The 23,050-nt window shown below is 39.1% G+C and overlaps 1 protein-coding gene across 2 annotated transcripts; it reads right to left on the bottom strand.

The window, feature by feature from the left end:
- Window positions 1-362: 362 nt before the first annotated feature.
- On the bottom strand, window positions 363-16,991 carry DNASE2B (deoxyribonuclease 2 beta). 2 transcript variants are annotated; one of them, XM_063800083.1, is made up of 6 exons: window positions 16,853-16,991; window positions 13,248-13,425; window positions 6,843-6,924; window positions 4,363-4,524; window positions 2,849-3,046; window positions 363-853 (listed from the first exon to the last, which is right to left on the bottom strand). In XM_063800083.1, exons 2-6 carry the CDS (start codon window positions 13,311-13,313, stop codon window positions 513-515), a joined length of 849 nt encoding a protein of 282 aa, XP_063656153.1. In that variant the 5' UTR covers window positions 13,314-13,425; window positions 16,853-16,991; the 3' UTR covers window positions 363-512. The 2 variants fall into 2 exon arrangements, with proteins under 2 accessions (XP_063656153.1, XP_016777030.2); XM_016921541.3 differs by lacking the exon at window positions 16,853-16,991 and adding an exon at window positions 16,628-16,752.
- Window positions 16,992-23,050: the final 6,059 nt, after the last annotated feature.

The raw sequence follows: 23,050 nt of genomic DNA on the forward strand, positions 1-23,050 counted from the left end.
GAATCCAAGTGAATGGCTCAAGATCATCCAATTAGTAAGTAGTAGCTGAAAGAATGACAAATAAGTCTTAACCATAAACAAGTGAGAAAGAACTTTAGGAGCAATATGATCAAATAGTATGGAAGAATATGCAAAGAGAGTTATTTGCTTTTCTTCAAAAAAGGGTGGGGAAGAGAGTCAGGGAAGTCTTTGTGAAGGAGAGGAAATGTAATCTACTAGGTGGCCAGTCAATCCATAAACAATTGGAGTTGACTAGTGTGGAAAAATATTTTTCTTTTTATTTCTTCTGTTCTCAGTTGTATATAATGGTTTATGTCTATGATATATAGTGCAAAGTAAATAAATTACCATTAAATAGAAGATTAAATGGTAAACATGAGAGAAAAATGTTTTATTTTGTGATATGCAGGTTATAAGTATATTCACAGGCCTTTAAAATATAAAGAAGGTGTAATGGAAGAAGACCCATTGTCAAGGTTTTCAATGATAGTACCTGTGTCCTTTCACCAAGTTTACTTACAGCTTTCATAATATAATACTAATCCTTGAAATGCTTGGTAAATTTGCCAATTCTGGGTACAAATGAATCCTCCACTTCTGAAGGCTTGGTGTGGACTCCGATTTAGGTCTCCAATACATGTCCAGCGATTTTTGGTGCCCTTTTGGGAAATACACCACTTGGCATGATCCTGATAAGAACTGAAATAAGAGTGTCGTGATAATTTAATTGCTTTTATATTGTAGACATGGTAAGGAAGGGAGCAGTTTGAAGGAAGCTCTTGTCTTTTTCGCTGCCAGGTTTCTGTTAACAAGTGTGTCTTCAGCCGTTGAGCCATCCAGGCTGCAAAGATGTCTAGGGTTTAGGAGGAGAAAGATAGTGAGGTTGGTATTTACACTTAGATTAGTCCCTGAAAATATACTCTGGAATGGAAATCATCTTTCACCCCTGATAAGTGGATGTCACGAGCATAATAATAACAACATAATTGAGATAGTGGATGAGAAAACATTTTGTAAATGCTAAAGTGATGTGCAAATGTAAGTTATTATCATCATTACTATGATGATGTTGGTGTTTGCAAACATCTTCTGTTCTATAAAACGAATGAAGCAATATATGTCTTTGTCCTGGAAAGACCTTTGGAAAAAATTAGTCTAGAGAAGGAATCAGGGCCAGTTTCTAGGGAACTTTGTAAATCATGCCAAAGGGTTTGGATTTTCCTGAAATCAGTGGAGAGTTTTTAAAGGAATGTTAGTAAAGAATTAATAGAAACTGGTTTATGATCATAAATATCAGTTGAGAGGCAATGGGCAGGATGAATTGGGAAGGACAGGTTAGAAAGAAGAAAGGAAAAACATAAGGCTGTCATAATAACTTTGTCAATAAACACAGGTGTGACCCATGGCAGTGGCAAAGAGTTTGGAGAAGATACAATACATGTGAGTGTTATTAAGGATCTGGAACTGACTGAATTTGATGGTTTGATAGAAGGGTCAGAAAAAGAAGAGATGGGGAGTGACTGGTTAACTATGCAGAATACAAGAAAAAGTAGATTTGTAGGGGATGATGACGCAGTGAGTTTGGCATGTTGAACTTGATGTGGCTGTACCACCTTCAAGTAGAAATGTCTCACTTGCTGTTAAATACATCAGTCAGTATAGAGGTCTGGGGTAGAGATCAAGACTTGAGAATCATTGGAGGGCTTGCTGGAATTGCCCAGCATGGGTATGTAGAATGAGATAAGGAAGGGTAGGGGCCACATGGCAACCCAGTCACCTAAAGAGTAGTCAGAGGAAAAGGACCTGGCAGAAGAAACTTAGAAGTGGGAGAAAGACCAGGGGACTGCGTATTCCCCAAAATCAGTGAAGGTGAGAGTTTCAAAAAGGAAAGAATTTCAACAGTGCCACATTCTGCAGAGACTGTCTCTGTCCTGTCAAGTTTGAGATCTCTAGTGCCTAACACAGGGCTTGGCTAGTAGTAGGCATTCAGTAAATTTTATTCAATGTATAAAGGAAGGAAGCAAATAAGCAAGGAAGACAGTGAGGTCATCTAAGACAGCCATTGGTGACTGGGGAGAGATTCAAGTGTCTACAGACAGAAGCAAGACTGCAGTGAAGGAACATTGAGCAAGTGAAGGCCCTGATGAGTTTTAAAAAAATAAATCTGAAAGAAAAGGAAAAATAGAGCTATAGATGCTTTTTGAGGGAGGGTTTTTAGGCATGTTTGTATGTTATGAGAAAGTAGCCTGGGGAGTGGGAGAACTGAAATGGAACACAGAGAACAGATCAGGTGGACAAATCAAGGTATGCTGAGGCTGAGATAGGTTTCAGAGCATAGGGAGTGCATCACTTCTTTGGGGGTGGGAGAAACCCTGCAAAAAGGAAGGAGAACAGATAAGATTGTGGGAGGGGTGGGGGGGGTAGCATATTGAAGTGGTTTCTCCCTAGTGAACATTGTTCTATTTATGAAGGAAAAAAGGAAGCTATGAGTGAGGGTGCAGAGTAGTGTAAAGGGCTTGAGAGTAAAGAAGGCTTAAAATAACCACTCAGGGAATGGAAGAAATGGAGATGGCTATGGCCCCTTGCCAAGCAGAGGATGGAGACTGTGAGTTTTCACTGGCCTGTGGCTGGATGGTTGTGAGATACTTTTGTGGTTGACTCAGCAACCTGGTTATTCAAGTATAGCCGGCTGATGTTCGAACTGATCCGTGACTTTCCTTTTTCCTTTTCTTTTGCTCCCTTTTTTCATCTCTCTTTCTCTAAATACTCAAAATATTTCTCTAAGCTATCCCTAGTCAGTTCAACAGCAGAATTATATAGCATGTTGTTTGATGATGGTCTTTCATACCGTCAAGAAAAGAATCCGACTTTGCAAAATGGAGGAATTTTTGTCCCTGGGCTGACTGAAGTGTGGTGAGGAGCCTGCCAGGAATCTCTGATGAGCTGGCCCTGGTGCACAGCTGGGGCATGTGAATGAGCTCCTGGTGAAAGGTGGCTGGGATGGAACAGCTATAGACGTTGGGGTTGCAGACCAAGAGCTGAGAATCTGAATCAAGAAACAGTAAAGAAAAGTTGAGAATTAAGACACAAATGGAAATACCTGCTGTTATTATAGATCTTTTTGTGGATTTAAAAACAAAACAACACAAAAACAAAGGCATTTCTTTCTTTAAACCAATAGCCTTCAAATAACTTTTTGTTTAAATAACTGACACCTGTTAAGCACTTCCTAGTTTCCAGACATGGTCCTACAAGTTGTACATGGGTTTATTCATTTAATCCTCACAGCAAACATATTATCAGGTAAATTCTGTTGTTATCATTATCTTTACTTTATAGATGAATTAACTGAGAATTTACATCACACACCCAGGATTATAAAGTTTGTAATTGATGAAATTGATATTCGAACCCAGGTAATCTGGCCTTGGAGACCATATATTTTTTCTTCTAAATGTACATATACATATACAAAAGTTGAGAACTCCATGTACCAAAAAGCTTTAAGAATCATCAGCTCCTCAGTGTGCATGCCTAATCTCTGTGATATTTGGCATCATTACATGATTTCAACTAGTGAGACTAGAGCTTGACTTGGGTGAGGAGCTCAGTGATCCTTGCCATAAGATGGAAATTTGATGAGAAACATTTTCTAAATCTCCTGTTTCTATAGGCAAGTTGCTTTTCACTACTATTTAGCTACCAACCTGTCCCTACTTCTCCTTTCCCACCACAGTTTGCCAAATCTAAGAATTTTTCGCTGAGCTTGAAATCTTAAAAGGAGATTATCTGGCTCAAAGGTGTCATGTTGGTGGCCTACAAAGAACATGTGGCCTGGAAAACTTCAAAAACAAAATTAAGATTGAACTCATATTTGGAAATCAGTTTCTCTCTCTCTCTCTCTCTCTGACACACACACACACACACACACACACCCTAGGTTTCCGGTACTTCATGAGAAATAAGGAGATCTGTAATCATTAGGCTTGTATTCCTGTAGAGCCACAGTATGATGGAACTGAGGCTTTAAGGGAAGCTAGGTGAGTCAACACCCCAGTTCGTCACTATCCTCACTTCCCATGTAACATGTCTGTTTCACTCATATATGTTATCTACCAGGCCCCTGAATACATTTGAAACTACTGCCCTGATCAAGTTCAACAACTGCACTGGTAGATTAAGAGCCAAAGCCCAGTAAGCGAGCCTGCCCAAGACCTCACCATGGCAAAGCCAGTATTAGAATCTAGGTATCAGAGGGTCTATGAATAGATTAACAAATGAAGTGACACATTTATGAATATATTTCCAAATCTTTTCTTCAACATAGTTATCTGTTTTTTTTCTCACATACTTTAGTTTTACCTATTGCCTCATACTGGTTGTACTTGAAAGTTATGCAGATGCCACTTTGTCCATTTCGTCTCCCTGTGGGTGGATAATCATAGCCTTCTTCCGGAATTGGAGGAAACTGAGGGATGGAATGAATCAGCCAGAACCCTTGAACTCTGTTCCACAGCAGTAAACCTACCAAAGACACATTTAACAAAGATAAATCAGAAAAACAAAGCTTCTTTTATAATAGGGTTCACAGTGGCAACATTTAAGCCCATTTATGCTTCAGACTAGTGCTTTATTAGGCTAATAATCACAGGATCATGCTTATTTTTCAAAGATTTCAAATACAATTCTGGCACATATCACATTGCCTGATTACTGATAAAAAGCCACCACGAAAAGGGAACCAAGGTAGCCATCCTGTGAAGAGTTAAGAGGAATTTCATTTTGAAATCACAAGGAAAATTTGTTTTGGCAGAATGCAAATTTGCTAAACTGGAATTGGACCTTGTTAAACTATACAGTCACCTAGCAAGATTTAGATAGTGTCTTCACTGCTAAGCAGCTAGGCTCTTTTCAAAAGCTGACTAAAAAACAGAGTTGAAAGAGAAAATATCAAATGAAGAAATGTACTCACAATAATTTGTTATAAAAAACTGCTGCCCATTTATTGGCAGAAGAGTCACTATTTCTACAAGCCCAATAAAAGAAGCAAAGAGAAAAAAAGGAAGCTGTGCTAAAGTATCCTAGTTAATTACGTTTGTAAAAATCTCTAGAGCAAAATAAACAACTTGAAAGCCAATAAGGAAGAAAATAGAAAGATTTTTATCATTTTGTGACATACCAAAAAGAACTTTGTAAAACAGACATCTGACTATTTTTGTGTTTAGAAATTTATCATGGTAGGTTTGGTATGATAGCTAGACTTTCCAGTTTGCATATGACTATGCAAACATAAGATTCACTCGTGTTTGCCTAATTGTTAGATTAAAAACCAAATGCCTTCTAGTTATTTTTTTTTCAAAGTGCCTATTTTAAGAAAGCATACTGTTGTTCTTTGGGTGGAAATAGAATCAATACCTGTGTCAAGGTGGAAAATATTGAAAGTTCTGTGTGTAACAGAACTGGATAACCTTCAAGAGTTCTCCTCTGTGCAGATGAGTGTGCCAATTTGCTGGAATCCTATCCTCCTGGTACAAATGCCATAGGATATTAGGGCATCTGTTGGCCAAGAGAACCCCTCCACTTGATATTGTGCCCTACTTCTTTAGAGCCATTTCCCCAAAGCCTTGTGGCAGTTAGCAGGGTAGAGCAGGAATGGTGTGGGAGATTGTTGGAGGAGAGGTTGAAGAATGTAGCATGTTATGAAAATTGTTGGGTGGGATCCCAGTAAATAGGGCATTCAGGAGAGCAACTTTGCTAAATAAAAAGCTTTCAAAGTTCATGACCTTTGTCAGCCATTACAAACTATATTCTAAATCAGAGGCTGCAAACTGACATCCTCTGAGCCAAATCCAGCCTGTGGATACATTTTATTGCGCTTGCAGAGTATTTTTTAAACTTTGAATTTAGTGCCAACATTTAAAAACTGGGGAGTTTTTCCACAAATATTAATTTTCAACATCTCCTGGAAAATTGTGTCTGTATCAGGCAAGTTGAATAGTAACTGCCTCCTTTCACTTGCTGACATCATTTGCCTGCTCCCTTGAAGGCATTTGAATTTGGAATCTTCTGAATACTTGTTGCCATGGAAAGTTATTTATGATATATGAAATTGAAAAAAGGTTGAAAAATAGTCATTACAGTAGTTTTGTAAAAATGTTTTAAAATATGTATTTTAGAAAAAGTAGAAAGGATTAAATATGGTTTATCTAATGGGCATTAGGATTATAGATTTTTTTGTTTACCTGTATTTTGAATTTTTCTGTAGTTCACAAACACATATGCAAAGTTTAGAAATAAAAAAATTGTGAAAGGATAATAAAAATTATATGTGACAATGTAAATAACATGATAAAAATTAATATAAAAAGCTATTTAAAATACTTTTTCAAAAATGTATATTTCCAAGGGAACTGTATGTTAAGAAGAGCTCGTTTTACTCTCTATAAATCATACTTCAATAAATCTGACTAAAATGTGTTTGTACATATATACTACATGCACATATACATATATACATATTCATGTGCATATATATATATATATATAATTGCTGGTGTGTGTGTGTGTCCTCAGTATCAGTACCTGGATTCCTGCTGCTGCAAAGCAAATATTTTTAAATATGTTAAGAAATAAAATGGGATTTCTAAAAATGAGATTGCCAAGTCAAATCATATAATTATATTATAACCAGTGATATAGAAGTCATACATTTCAATAACTCAAATAAACTATTAAGAAGAAAGGCTATCTATTTAGTATGGAATATAAGGATATTCAAGATGAAATATTTAAGAAATTGTTGATTTCCAATAGGAAAGAGAAACCAAGAATCTTTGTCATACCTTTGGTGTGTCCATACTTTCGGCTGTAATTCACAGGTTTAGGGACTCCATCATTGTATATTAGATAGGCTGTGTTGTTACTCTGCAGGAATATATTAGGGTTATAATGGCGTAAATCTTCCACTTACAAACGCCCACAACATTTCTACCAGCTACCCAGCCTGCAATACATTGCTTTCATTAATACACATGAGAAGTCATCTATTCCCCTAATAGGCAGCTTCCCCATCAATATGAAGCCTGTGACATGAAAGACAGGGGAAAGAAAGTCCATTTTTAACTGTGCATGATTTTTACTCATGTGACAGGAGCCCTGTGCATTGTGATCTGTGTGTGAGGGCAATGTTCCTATTTCTCTTGGTTGTTTTGGAACCAAGTTTCTGATTAAGCAACCAGTGTATAATAAAGGAGTACTGAATTATTTGTTCAGGAAATGAAGTAGGAACAACCAACCAAGGATTACATCTGAGGTTTTTTCCATTGATATTATAGGCACAGTGCAGAACTGGCTGTCAGGATCTGATTTTCTCTGCACACTTTGTGCTTCACTTCACTGCTGGGTAGTAGCGTTGTGTTTAATCAGGATTCCTCATTATCTGCTCTCCCTTCCTCCCATTATGAGAGGATTTTTCTGCAATCCATTTTTCAGTGTCACTTCACCTTTCCAACTTGATATTTTCCTGCTTAAAAAAAGTGGTGAAATTTACTGTGTGATATTGGATTTCCTCTGTTAAGGCCAAATATGAGTCAATTTTCAAACAGCCAAATCTTAGAGCCAAAATAAAGCTATTATTTTGATAGTGTCTATTTTTCATGTTTTAGAAACTTGCTAATATTTGTTCTAGGTGGTTCCATTTAATTTGTGTGATGATACAACTTTAATTGAAGCCAATAATGTCAATATTAAAAAAATCTGAGTGACATAATTAAAAGCAGGAAAGGATAACCTATGTCCTTAAAAAAGGCCCTTGCTTTTTTCTTAGAAAACAAAGTCAATAAAGAAGCCTCTCATAGTTGCTTAATTATATGATGTGATAAAATTTTTTTTCAATGCACAACATAGTCTGTTGGAGCATTCTTGTCTACTGTGCTTAGGAATGCCCCGAAAAGTAAGCTGTTTTCTTACCTTCATTTTCCATAATTGATCATAGCTACTGAATGGCATTCATATCATCATTTGGAGAACTCTGAAGAGTTAGTTACTCTGTGAACCTGCATTGAATGTGGTAAGGAGGCCATTTGTGTGCCTTTGGGGTACAACATGGAGGAATTCTGGGATGATCCAGTGAGGAATTTATTTTTTATGATAAATGAAGTTTATTGTTCTAACTGAGTGTAACTGCCAGCTGAGGTTAAGTGGATTGTAGCCTTAGTTGGAAGAGAGGCTATTGATAAAGGGAAAAGATCATGGACTTAAGAGTAGGTAGATGTAGGCATGTGCCTTTGAATAGCTTTATTCCTTTAACACATATGTTCAGTATTGTTTTGACTATTGAGTGTTGAACAAGAGGGGTACAGTCTGTGCCCCCTGTCTAGCAGAAAATATAGTCACACAAGTGCAGGCAATATAGTTTGATAAATGTTTATGAAGGTACACGGAAGATTCTTATTTGTAAAGGCAAGAGAAGGGAAACAATTCCAAATGTAACCCAGCTATTGGCCTTGGTCACCTTCACATTTGAGATTTAAACCAGTCGGTCTAATCTTGCATTTCACTCTCTGTCAGAGGTTCAATTCCAGGTCAGGGGGTGGAGGAGTAATATTCTCACAGTCACTTCTGGCACATAATTCCAGCTTCCAAAGAACACTGAGTCATACCTGGATATCACCAACTGCTGTTGCTCTCTTCTTTTGGCTCTATGCCAATCAGGCATGGAAATCAGTCCCTTTCCTGTCATTTTCCCCCCAGAACCAATCACTCAAGACATTGCATGTGGCAGGTTTTACTAAAGGTAAGAAATATTGAATGGTTTTACATCACCATAAGGCCTTACCCCAGTCTTTCTCCATGTTTCTTATGCTTTTTAATCCCTGGCTTCTTTCTGTCCCTTTTTTGTTTAGCAGAGCAGTTTAACTGTGTCTCCCTGCTAGGGTGTGGGGCTACCTTTGCACCTTCAAAGATCATTATTGTATTCGGCCAAGTGAAGGCCTATCTACTCCAACTAAGGCAAATGATAGAGGCTTTACAATGTTGCTCTTTCCTTCTTCCTCCCCTAGCAGTCTCGTTGATGTGGAAAGGAACAATGTAGGCATTATTTTCCCACTAATAGATATGCTCCTGGTCCCCATCCCCAACCTGGAAAGCAGAAGCAGCTGCAGGCGTTTTCATTTTATATAATACGGTTGGCCCTTGGGTTTGAACTGCATGGGTCTATATGTATGCAGGCCTTTAAAAACATATGTTGGAAAATTTAGGGGGAGATTTTTGACAATTTGAGAAAAAAAACTCACAGATGAACCACATAGCCTAGAAATATTTTTTAAAATTAAGAAAAAGTTAGATACGTTATGAATGCATACAATATATGTAGATACTAGTCTATTTTATCATTTGCTGCCCTAAACTGTGCACAAATCTATTATAAAAAGTTAAAATTCATCAAAATTTACATATACAAACATAGACCAAACATGGTGCCATTCACAGTCAAGAAATATAAACAAACATAAATATGCAGTACTAAGTCATAACTGCATTAAATTAACTGTAGTAATACTATACTACTGTAATAATTGGATAGCCACCTTTTGTCACCATTGAGGTGAGCTCAAGTCTTGTGAATATCTGCTGAAAATGCCACATGACACTAACAACCTCCATGTGAGCAGTTCTCTCCAGTAAATTGCATACTGTAGTCAAAAGTGATCTCTCACAGCTCTTGCATATTTTTCATCATGTTTGGGGCAATATCAGAAACCTTGAATAAAACCATAAGACCTATACTGAGTGCCACTGCTGATGCTGGAAATGCTTCTAACAAGCAAAGACAAGTCACGACATTATAAGAAGATGTTGAATTGCTTGATATGTACTGCGGATTGAGGTCTGCAGCTTCAGTTGCCTGCCATTTCAAGTTAAGTGAATCCAGCATAAGAGCCATTGTGAAAAAAGAAAAGGAAATTTGTGAAGCCCTCACTGCAGCTATGCCAGTAGGCATGAAAACCTTGCACTTTTTACAAAATACATTTATAGCTCATACTTAAAATTAAAATGCAGCTTTTCTATGGGTGCAAGATTGCTATAAGAAAGGAATACCATAGACTCTAATATGATTTGAGAAAAAGTGAAGTCACTATATGACAAAGCAGAAGGAAGGTAGATCATCTAAAGCTGGAGAATTTAATACCAGCAAAGGATGGTTTGACAATTTTAGAAAGAGGTTTGGCCTAAAAAAAAAAAATTAAGATAACAGGAGAAGCAGCTTTTGCTGACCAAGAGGCAGCAGATGAATTCCCAGATGCCATCAAGAAAATCATTGAGGGGAAATAATTTCTTCCTGAGCAGGTTTTTAATGCAGATGAAAATTCCTTATTCTGGAAAAAAGTGCCACAAAGGACATTTATTGGTAAGAAAGAGAAGCAAGCATCAGGATTTAAGGCAGGAAGGGACAGACTAACTCTACTGTTTTGTGCAAATGCAGTTGGGTTGATAATCAGGACTACACCTATCTATAAAGCTGCTAACTCTTGAGCCTTGAAGGGAAAAGATACATATCAGCTGCCAGTTGTACAATAAGAAGGCCTGGGCAACAAAACCCTTTTTCTGTATTGGTTCCAGTGATGCTTTGTCTCTAAAGTTAGAAGGTACCTTGCCAGTAAGGAACTGCCTTTTAAAGTTCTTTTGGTATTGGATAGTGCCACCGGGCACTAAAAGTCCCATGAGTTCAACACCAAAGGTGTCAAAGTTGTCCACCTGCCCCCAAACATAATGTCTCTGATTCAGCCTCTAAATCAGGTTCATAAGAACCTTTAAGGCTCATTACATATGGTGCTCTCTGGAAAGGATTGTCAGTGCTATGGAACACATGATAGAACACATGAAAGGATTACAGCGTTGAAGATGCCATTTCTGTTATAGGGAAAGCCATGAAAGCCATCAAGCCCAAAACAATACGCTCCTGCTGGAAAAATCTGTGTTCAGATGTTGAGCATGACTTCACAGGATTTATGACAGAGTCAATCAAGAAAGTCATGAAAGAGATTGTGGATATGGCAAGAAAGGTTGGGGGTGATGGATTTCAAGATATGATTCTTGGAGAAATTCCAAAGCTAATAGACACCACACTAGAGAAATTAACAGAACATAACTCAGTGGAACCAGAGCCAGATGATGAGCAAGAAGACATAGAAGAGATGGTGCAAGAACACAAATCAATATTAGACGCATTCTGATCATTCAAGACTGCTTTTAGGCTGGGTGCAGTGTCTCATGTGTATAATCCCAGCACTTCAGAGGCCAATATGGGTGGATTGCTTGAGTCCAGGAGTTTGAGACCAGCCTGGGTAACATCATGAAACCCTATCTTTACCCGCCCCCTCCGCCAAAAAAAAAAAAATTAGCCAGGCATGGTGGTGCATGCCTGTAGTCCCAGCTACTCCAGAGGCTGAGGTGGGAGGGTCACCTGGGCCTGGGAGGTCGAGGCAACAGATAGCTCTTATGGTGCCACTGCACTGCAGCCTGGGTGTCGAATGAGATCCTGTCTCAAAAGAAAAAAATAAAAAGATTGCTTTTAACTTCTTTTACAACATGAACCCTTCTGTGATACGGGCACTGAAACGAAAGCAAATGGTGAAAAAAGGATTACTACTGTATAGAAACATTTTTGGAGAAATGAAAAAGCAAATAGAATTCATTATGTATTTTCATGTGAAAGTTACACTGAATATGCCTGCCTCTCTTGCTTCCCCTTCCACCTTCCCCACCTCTCCCATCTCTGCCACCCCCGAGATAGCAAGTCCAGCCCTTCCCCTTCTTCCTTCTGCTCAGCTGACTCAACAGGAAGATGACAAGGATGAAGACACTTATGATGATCCATTTCCACTTAATGAAGAGTGAATATATTCTCTCTTCCTTAATGATTTTCTTAATAACATTTTCCTTTCTCTAGCTTACTTTATTGTAAGAATATAGTATATAAGATATATAACATAAAAAATACATGTTATTTGACTATTGATGTTATCAGTAAGGCATCCAGTCAAACAGTAGGCTGTTAGTAGATAAATTTTTAGGAAGTCAAAAGTTATACATAAATTTTTGACGGCATGAGGGCTGGCACCCCTACCCCAGCATGGTTCAAGGGTCAGCTGTCGTCTGTTTATTCAAAGCAGGTTTGTTGAGACAAATAATTTTGAAAAGCATCTAGAAAAGTTCTTGGCACATCACATGTTCTCAAATAGCCTACAGATAAGCTTTAACTTTGTAGCTTGGCTCTGAAGGCTAGTCTTAATGGCAGATAAATAACATGAATATTACCACACACCATGACAGTTCCGTGTGTATTTTGAGTAAATACTCAGATACACATGTGCAGTGCCAGAGGCTAAAACAGGATTGTAGTGGGCATTAAATTACTTGACATATGTAAAGGCCCAGCATACAGTCTAGCATATTATAGGAACAGAGTCATGTTATATATTTACTTGTCTATAAGTTATTGTTAGGAAATGCATACATGAGTATAATTGGATGTTAATCATGGCTTGATTTTACTTGTCACTCCTGGTTGGAAAGCAGTATCTTGAAACTAAGCAACAGATGATGCCTAGAATATTGGGAGCATGCCCATAATAAGCCAGCAGGCCTACTTACCTGTGTCTCTTTGGCTGATTAGCTCATTGCCTGATAAAGTCCAGATATAGCAGGGATAATCTCCATCCAGGCAAGTTAGTTCTAGGGCCTTGAACTAGAGTCCTAGTTTTCAACATATCATTTTGAAAACAATTAATTAAAAGGAAGATCAAGTAGAACCCTTTACTGAGCTCACCACCACTGATCAACACCATGATATAAACAATCCATAACTCATAGCATGTTAATCACAGTTCTGTATTGCCCTGTAACAGCAGAGGCTCCTCTCCCTATTTCTATTAGATGAATAAGCAAACTGACAGACATTTTGGCAGCCAGAAGACTTCAATATACAATTAATTCACACCTTGCCTAGTGACACCACTGGACATGGTGCCAAGTAAATTTGGCATTGCTGTAGAGTATGATGACATGTTTCCTCAGGTCTTAGTCAGATTGACTCAGATAGTTGTCTTGAGCTGCTCCTGAGCTAGCTCACTTCAAGGTGATAGGATTGGGGGTTGGGTGGGTGAACAGAAAACTCTGGTGGAGGCTTTGGATTCAGTTTTATGCTTTTTATATTATTCAAGTGAACAATTAACTATATAACATACCTTAGAGTCATATGCTTCATATAGCTGTTGTAATGTCCTTCCCAAAACACTCTTGGTGTCATTCATTAGTTGCTCACTCTTCCTCCAGCTTCTAGTTGTAGAGTCTAGGTACAGGTACTCTAATCCAGTCTCTCCACTTTCCTTGTTTTGTCTTTTAGGTAACTTATAAAAAGTAAACCTAACAGAAAAAATGATTATGAATTACTAACATTTATTGACTGTTTTCCTGTGGCAGTTATTGTATTATACACTGTAATATATCTCTCATTTATGTTTCACGGAAGGCCTCTAAGGAACGGGATTTGCTCAAGCTCTTTGCCTCTTTCTTCACTCTTATCTTTGCTCCTCCAGAGAAGAAAATAAAAATCTGATTGGATATGTTCTAAGACCTTGGTTATACTGGTGGGTGGAGTCCCTGAAGTGGAAGTCCATATACATTGAGAGTGGCTCTTTCTGTTGCTTCCATGATCCATGTGGCTACAGTGGAGAGAAGGCCAAGGCCCAGACCATGCAGTTGGCTGACTGGATATGAGATTTGGGTTTGGGCTTCAGGAGAGGTGGAAGGTACTTTGAGCCCCTGTCGTAAGCTGCATTCCTCAGCTCAGTTTATCAGAATACTCTGCCTTGATGATTCAGGGCTAAAACCAAGTAATTAAGTAGGCCCTTTCCTTCCTTTACTATTGTTTTCCATTTGTATATCTCCCTTGGATATCTCACAGGGAGGAGAGGTAGCTCAGCCAAGACAGCATTAAGGCATTATTGGATTACCTAGCTCAGCGTCTCTCAGTGTGCTCTATTCACATTTTCGGCCTATCATTCTTTGTCGTGGGAGCTGTCCTGTGCATTGTAAGATCCCTGCCCTCTACCTATTAGATGCCAGTAGCACTGCCAAGTTGTGACAATCAAAATTATCTCCAGACATTATCAAAAATCCTCTGAGGGCAAAATTACCCTCGGTTGAGAACCACTGATCTAGCCAAATACTTTCTAATAGCATGAACCCCACCATTAACTCCTAAACACTCACAGTGCACCAAACATTATAATATATACACTATTACCATACAACAGTGTCACAAACCCGTAAAAGCTGCACACTCTTCACTTGGTCCCCTTTGGTCTTATACTTAATTTAAGTGAACTCTTTCCTGCCCTGCTTATGCTTTCTTACAGGGTCAGGTCCTCACATGTGGCAGGAAACATGAAATTATTCTTTGGTGCTGACTTGATGGTCTCTTTCCTTACCTTTCTCAATAAATGTTAGCAGCTTGGCAACAAGTTGCTTATATTCTCTCTAACAGACATTGCTAAGTAATATGTCCATTCACTTGTGGCAAAAATGATTTTCCATGTCAATCACAATTTGGTGGCCCACCAGTGAAGGGTTTGTGAACTATCAGTGTGCCGTGGCACACCAGTTGATAGCTAGTACTTTTAAACATTTTTCCTGGGTGACTGTCTCTAATTATGTACTCAAGAGTCCTCAATCTGTTTCTAGCCCAGACCTTTCTGCTGAGGTCCAGAGAAACCTAAACTCAAAGATGTCCCATTAACCCCCAACTCCATATTTTTGAAACCAAATTTATAATATTTTGCTCCAAATATGCTCATCCCACACTATTAGGGAACGTATTCATGCAGTCACAGAAGCAGAAGCCTAAAATTATTTCTTTCTTTTTCTTTGTTTTTTTTTTTTTTTTTTTTTTTGAGACGGAGTCTCATTCTTGTTATTCAGGCTGGAGTGCAATGGCACGATCTTGGTTCACCACAACTTCCGCCTCCTGGGTTCAAGCAATTCTCCTGCCTCAGCTTCCCATGTAGCTGGGATTACAGGCATGCGTCACCATGCCTGGCTAATTTTGTATTTTTAGTAAAGATGGGGTTTCTCCATGTTGGTCAGGCTGGTCTTGAACTCCTGACCTCAGGTGATCTGTCTGCCTAGGCCTCCTAAAGTGCTGGGCTTACAGGTGTGAGCCACCACGCCTGGCCAACCTAAAATTATTTCTTAACATCTCCCTTTCTCCTACCGGCTGCAGCCCATCCATCACCAAGTCTTCTCAGCATGTCCTTCTTTCTATTTCCATGACCGCTTCTTTAACTCAGGTCCACAACTTTTCTCACCTGTAATGCTGCAAAAGTGCTCCTGGTCTCAGTGATTCTAGGCTGCTCCCCATCCATCCAGCCCTCATAGTACTGCCAATGGGTTTCCTAAAGTGCAAATCTGACCATTCACACCCCTGCATGAAGTCTCCAATAGCTCCCTTTCAATGTCAAGTTCAAACCTTGTAGCTCAGCACACAGACCCCTTGGCCGTCCCCATCTTTCTAACCTCGCCTCCGGTCATCTTCCTGTATTCTGAAGTTCCAGCAATACCAAACTACTTTGCAACTCCCAAATTTCCATGTTGCTTCTTGCCTCTCTACCTCCTCATTGCTCCTTCATTGGCCTGAGATGCTCTTGCACATCCCTTCTTTTTCCAGCTACTTCTTAATTGTTCTTAAAACTAGCTCAAAAATTACATCCTTAGAGAAGTTTTCTGGGCTCTCTGTTCCCCAGTGTTCCACCTATGCCCTTACCACATAACTGTGAGGTCCTTGAGGGTAGGAACCATGTTTCGTTCATATTTATATTTTCGAAACTCCACACAGACCTCTGTTGAGCTCAGTAACTGAGGAAAGACTGACTACTGCCTTGAGTATATCTGTGTTCTCTAGCCTGAAGTTTACACAAAAAGCTTGACACCAACCATTATGGCACACCTAAATATCCCAATTAAAGAGTGAAAAAGTAGTTAAAGCTTTAGGAGAACCCATGACTATAATGCAACACAGCATTTAATGTCTTTGACGCTGTACAACAGGCCAGTGGCCTACCTACCAATCATGGCAACAGCTGCCTCTGCTTCCAAACAAACCGAGGTTAGGCAAACAGTGCTGTGTGTGACCAGGTCCCCCTTCTCTTTCTCATAAGGAGCAGCACATGCTCCATTTTCAGAAAAAAATAATCTGCCTTCTTTACTCTGTCAGTCTTTCAAAGGATGTTGGAAATGTTCTGTTAGGAAAAGCCATGATGTAATTGAAAGAAATTGCCAGCTGACAGAAGCTGTCAGCTCAATCCCACTTCTGTGGCTACCAGCCTTGCCCCGCTGAGAACAGTGAATCAGGCCCAAGGGGGCTGCTCAGCTCTTTTTCAGGGGGAAACTCCGTCACTCAGAAGCCTACCCCTGCCTGGGAGTTTGGCCGATTTGCACACTTTAACTTCCTTTATTTATAAAGGGAGGAAAGAGAGTGGACATTCCCCTTAGGAACTTCGCAGTGAGCCAGGCCAACTCTGTACCGAGGCTGTTTGCATGCAGCAGTCCTTCCATTTCATTTACCTACCAGTCCACAGCTTTCCCTTCTTCATTTCTGCATGAAATTGTTGCTGCCCCCAGCACCCCAAAGAGGCCAAGGAAGAGCAAAGCAAAGGATGTTCTTAGCAGTCTTGCCATCATTTTCTGTTTCATTTATTTCATGCCACAGCAGGACACTTTCCCCATAGATTGTGGAGTCTGAGTTTCAAGGCACTCTCAGGCTGTGCTGGCTCTGATGTTTGATTTGATTTACCTGTTCTGTTCGCTGTTCGAGGCATTTTCAGAATGGGATGGATCCCATGTAATTGTGCGATTCTGTCACAACATGCCAGCGTGACTCTGGATGCCTTTGTGCTGAATTGTTGACTGGTTTGCAAAGTCATCAAAAAGTTCTGCAGAAAAAAAGGGAAAGATAGTTAACCCTTTGGAGTGAACATTGTTGTATGAAATTCAGTGGGCAGGGGGACTTCATTTTAATAAGTAGATGTTAAATATATTTCATGTCTTCTCCTCCTGTTTGACTCAATGAATGAGAGCAAATGCAGGTGGTTCATACATTAAACAGAAATGATAAAACCTTGTGTCTTAGTAATAATTAGGATCTGTCACTTATAATAATCTCTGTCTTAAGGAACCAGTTGCTAAGGGATACTTCAAAGGGTTGCTTCAAAGTAACAGTAAATTTAACTGTATTTTACCAAAGATGTTTACATATTCTCTCCATCTTCCTGGTTTTAGCCACTCAATGTGGTGCTTCACTTCAAAGAGGCTTTGGTGTCCAGTTGGCTGCTATGCAATAGGTAAACATATTGATCACCCACTCTTCAGGTTAATAAAAAATGTTACAAACATCTATTTTGCCCAAACTATGCTTTCTCATTCTCGAAGCTGAATCTGAGTAGAAAACCAAAATAAAATGGCCCACTACCATAACAACTATAAAAAGGTGAGACCAATTTCTTTGTGAATCAGGGAAGGAGTAGATAGACATATGAAAATAATTTCTTTAATGCATACTTTTGCATCAATTATTAAAGCTGCCATCATAATAAATAGCAGTTTACATCATGCCTGGAAATAATGCTGCCCCTAATCTGTCTCTCTGATAATCACAATGATAACTATAATAGTTCCAGATCGGAGGATCCAGACCAAACTGAACCCTTGTAAATCAGATTACCTCTGTGGTTGCACTAGAACTGTTCACAATTCTCAGGATTCATAGAAAAGGGGAAGGCTTGTGTCTCTATCCTAAGACAGAGTTTTGGGAGGAGGACTCTGTACCACCTGCCCAATTACCTGTGGTGCCTGCAAAAAAGGCAGAATTCTAGGACTTATTCCAAACCTGCTACATCAGAATTCTTCCAGTTGGGCTCAAGAATCTATATTTTTAATAAGCTTATTGGTGATGCTGGTGTACCCTAAAGTTTGAAACTCACTGCCCTGAGGCCAAGACTGTGCTGTATTTGGTAGATTCACAGCTTTCTGCAGGTTAAATGAAGAAATATTTTTCTTACCCATTCCTCCATTGGTATTATTATTATTATTATTATTTTGAGATGAAGTTTTGCTCTTGTTGCCCAGGCTGGAGTGTACCCACCTCGGCCTGGGAATCCATCCACCTTGGCCTCCCAAAGTGCTGGGATTACAGGCATGAACCACTGTGCCTGTTCTCATTTTGTTTTATATATTTTCTTCCTGTGTTCAGAAAAAAGGATTTCAACAACCCCAACCTTTTTGTCAATTTTTAAAAGTTTTTTAAAAAATTATCAGCTAGACGCAGTGGCTTATGCCTGTAATCCCAAAACTTTGGGAGGCTAAGGCAGGAGGATTGCTTGAGCCCGGGAGTTCAAGACCAGCTGGGGCAACATAGCAAGAACGTATCTCTACAAACAATAAAAAAAAAATTAGTTGGGCATGGTGGCACATGCCTGTAGTCCCAGCTGTTCAGGAGGCTGAGGTGGGAGGATTGCTTGAGCCCAGGAAGTGGAGGCTGCAGTGAGCCATGATGGCACCATTGCACTTTAGCCTGGGCGACAGAGTGAGATTGTCTCAAATATATATATATATATGTATGTATACTCAGAGAGAGAGAGAGAGAGAGAGAGAGAGAGAGAGAGAGATTACTCTTCTCTGTTAAAGTAAAAACAGAGTCTTGCTGTGTCGCCCAGGCTGGAGTGTGGTGGTGCAATCTCAGCTCACTGCAACCTCCGCCTCCCACGTTCAAGTGATTCTCCCACCTCAGCTTCCTGGGTAGCTGGGATTACAGGTGCCCACCACCAGGCCCGGCTAATTTTTGTATTTTTAGTAGAGATGGGGTTTCACCTTTGGCCAGGCTGGTCTCAAATTCCTGACCTCAGATGACCTACCCGCCTCAGCTTCCCAAAGTGCTGGGATTACTGGTGTGAGCCACTGCACCCGGCCAAAATAATTTTATTTATTTACTTATTTATTTATCTGTGGGACTTTTTGGTATTACAACTAATAATAGAAACATACCAGTAGGATTCACTGATGCATTTAGAGAATGTAAGCAAATTGTTTTCAGTTATGTAGGGCTAAAGACAGTTTGTTGAGTAGGATTTAAAATCATTCCTATTTTCTTCTCCTTATTACACTTAGCACAGTGCCTGGTAATAGTAAGTGATTCATAAATGTTAGCTAAGATTATTCTTACTACAACCTGAGCTTTTCCTGTAAGGTGGTTGGGGGACATCTGTATTAGAATGATATTTGCTAAATCCAATTTTATTTCAAGGTCTGGAAAGACACTGTTAGGTTGGTTTCTTTCAGATGTCACTTTCAATAAACTTCCTTATCTCCCATTATTGCTAACCTGATCATGCTGGTTGTCAGTCAACAACCTTTCTTATGCAATCACTACTGTGTCTAATATTGTACCAGACACTGAAGATCTCCAGGGATTTCAATGTTACCTAAAACCTAGAGTCCAGTCTGTTTCAGTTTTTACTAAAAACAGTGAAGTAATTTGGAAAAAAACCCTATGAATTTGGTGAGTGAGGAAAATGCAAACTGTGCAGAATGTTTTTCATAATATTATCTGCTTTTGAAGCCCAAGAAGTATAATGTTATGCAAGTGCCATAGTTCCTTCATAACCTGATTGCCTCTAAAAACAGTAGAAAACGCCTTCATTGTAACTTGGCCAAGTACTATATAGTGTACAAGTAAGAATTCTTTCTAGGTAATGGGCTTTTAATTTCATGATTGAAGTTTCGTAGTCACCCAATTATTCTGGAAAATCTCAGTCTTGAGCTCTTCAAATAGTGCCTTTTCCACATTCTCTTTATTATATCTTTCTAGTACATTTTATGTGTTGTTCATATATTCTAGCTCCTTGTATGTCTGCATTAATCCTTATGATTATTTATTTAGATCTGTCTTCCAGTTCTCTAATTCGCTCTTTGGCAGCATTAATCTGTTACCTAATTTATCTCTTCCAAATAACTAATTCTTTTAAAAAATATTTTCTTGAAAAATCTTATTTTCTATTTGTACATTGACAAACTATACTTACATATATTTTAATTCTTTTTTTGAGTTATGTTTAATGTGTTTCTTAATCCACTTATTAATGCATTTTTACAAGTTCTATTTTTTTTTTCAAATTCGCTTGGTCTTTCTTATGGTCTTTTTTCTTGCTCGTACACCCAATCTTTTCTTTTATTTCTGTAAAAATATTAAATATATTATTTTATATTTTTGTATCTTATTCAAATACCTGAAGTCTTTGCAGGTCAGACTTTGCTATATGTTATTTCTGAAGCTCTTTGTTATAATACCTTGCTATTGTATGTACTTTTGATTTTTGGCTATGAGTTCACATTCTGTGAGGATTTTTGGGGGTTGAGATAAAGTTGGGTTTCTCAAGAACCTGGTCTCTACTGGCTTCATCAAAGTTCAGTTGTCCTTTGAGGACTCCTGGGAGTCAGGATGCTGGCTTTATTTATTTATTTCCAATAGCTTTTTGAAGTATTATTTACACACCATAAAATTTATCTGTTAAAGTTCAGCTTATTTTTGTTCAGATTTTTAGAAGACTGTTGATGGATTGAGTAAAATCTAGAAGTTGACATACTGAAGGAAAAAGCTGATGTACTTGTTGTGGGAGGATGGGGAGAGGACTTGAATTATTTTGATGAAAAGGAATGAGACAAGCAAATGATTCAAGTATTTATAGATTAAAGAATTTGAAGATTAAAAGAATTGTTACCGAGAAATGCAGTTAAAGGAAAACATAAATACAGTAAGTGGAAGAGGACCAGAAAATTATGTTTGGTTAATTCCTACTCATCCTTCAGGTTGCTTTGAGGATGCCAATTCTTCCTGGAAGCCATCCTTGATCTCTCCCAATCTGACTTAGGTGACCCTCCAATATATTCCCAGATCTCACTATTTTCTCAATTAGAGTAATTATTACAACGTGTTGTTAATTACTTGCTTACCTTTCTGAGTCTTCCTCTAGAGAGCAGGGGTCAGAAAACTCCTGTGCCTATTTTTGTAAAGTTTTATTGGAATACATCCACACCCATTCATTTATGTATTACTTATAGATGCTTTTATGCTACAATGGCAGAGTTTAGTTGCAACAGAGACCCCACAACCTAAAAAGCATACAAATTAACTTCTGATTCTTTACAGAAGAAGTTTATTCTAGTCTATGAAGGCAAAACAGTGCCTGGCTTGTTTACTGTTGCATCTCCAGCACATACCACAGTGCTTGTCACCTAGAAGGAGCTAAATAAATACAAGTGAAGATACTGATTGAATGAAAAAGTTTTCAGATCCTGCTGTGATTGAGTCGGGGAAAAAAACAAGAAAAAGTTTTCAGAGACATCTATTTTGGGGTTATATGGAACTTAGAATGAATTTAATCAGAAGACATATAAAAGTGGGTATATAGTAGGTAAAAATCCCATTAGAAAGAATTTTAATACAATGTTTATAAGTCAGAGAGGCAGCTAAGCATAGTAAGAAGAATCAGCCAGACCTGGGGTCCATGGCTGCCTCTCACTCGCCATGTGGTTTCCATCAAATAATCAACCATGTTGAGCTTCAGCTTCCTTTTCTAAGGGTGGGGCTTATGATTTCTACCTTCATAGAGTGCTCTCAGGATTCAGTGAGAGGCTATGTGCACAGTCCCTGTCACATAACTGACTCTCATAAATGCTGGTTCCTTCTCACTTGTTTCCTTTCCTTCCATGACAAAGTAACTTTCTTTTCCTTGCAGATAGACTGGAATCAGTCCTTTGGTGAGGTTTTAAATGACCTCAAGCCCATGTTATTTGCGTTTTCAATGCTCTTTATCAGATAAAAGTCTGTGTTCCACTCAAATGAGTGCCGTGTTGTTGAAGGCATGAAGCCAAAGGGGCAACCACCCTAAGATTTTCCTCCTGTTTCACAGCTTAAACCTTCCCACCATAAACACAGAATTCATCTGAGTTCAGGATCCTCTGTAATTAAAAAAAAGAAATGACTGAAGTGCTAGAAAAAGGGATGGTTTGTGCAGGGGCAGCTCTTGGTGTGGGGTAAGTTCTGCCTAGCATAGTGTCTTTTCCATCTCAGCAGGACTTTTTCCACTGTATCAGTCTGCCTGTCATCTGTGTGACTTTGGATAGCTCACTTAACATCTCTGGGCTAGTTTCTTTCTTCCTTTTTTTTTTTTTTTGGAGATAGAGTCTCTCTCTGTTGGCCAGGCTGGAGAGCAATGGTGCTATCTCGGCTCACTGCAACATCCACCTCCTGGGTTCAAGTGATTCTCCTGCCTCAGCCTCCCAAGTAGCTGGGATTACAGGCATGCGCCACCACATCTGGCTAATTTTTTTTTTTTTTTTGAGACAGTCTCGTTTTGTTGCCAGGCTGGAGTGCAGTGGCGCAATCTCGGCCCACTGCAACCTCTGGCTCCTGGGTTCAAGCGATTTTCCTGCCTCAGCCTCCTGAGTAGTTGGGACTACAGGTGTGTGCCACCATGCCCAGCCAATTTTTGTGTTTTTAGTAGAGACGGGGTTTTGCCATGTTGGCCAGGCTGGTCTCCTGGCCTCAAGTGATCTACCCGCCTTGGCCTCCCAAAGTGCTGGGATTACAGGAGTGAACCACCGTGCCTGACCTCTCTGGGCTAGTTTATTTTCAAATAGAATCTCTCTACCAAATCACAGGGTGCTTGTGAGGTAGATAAGGTAATATCGATCCCAGAGGGTGGAAATTTTAAAAATGGTAAAGTGGTATAGAAATGCAACTTTCTGCAGCAGCATGGCCAATTCCCTGCTTTGCTGGAATCAGAATAAATGCTTCCTTTCTTTCCCTAATGAATGCAGGAGCCAGCCATCAAAGTGGGTGTAGGGCCTATGATGTAGTGGGAAAGAACATGTCATCTAGGGGCACATGGGCTGAGCTCTCATCCTGTCTCTGTCACCTAGTAACTATGTGACCTTG

The sequence above is a fragment of the Pan troglodytes genome, chromosome 1, assembly GCF_028858775.2.
Source record: "Pan troglodytes isolate AG18354 chromosome 1, NHGRI_mPanTro3-v2.0_pri, whole genome shotgun sequence".
NCBI classification, from domain to species: Eukaryota; Metazoa; Chordata; class Mammalia; order Primates; family Hominidae; genus Pan; species Pan troglodytes.

Excerpts from the sequence above, each read along its gene's own strand:
- DNASE2B (XM_016921541.3), bottom strand. The coding sequence starts at position 16,752 with ATGAAACAGAAAATGATGGCAAGACTGCTAAGAACATCCTTTGCTTTG. Across the intron at positions 6,925-13,247 it reads ATGAAGCATATGACTCTAAG|AGTAACAACACAGCCTATCT; the intron begins GTATGTTATATA and ends ATATTCCTGCAG. Across the intron at positions 854-2,848 it reads GTCGGATTCTTTTCTTGACG|ACATCTTTGCAGCCTGGATG; the intron begins GTATGAAAGACC and ends CCTAAACCCTAG.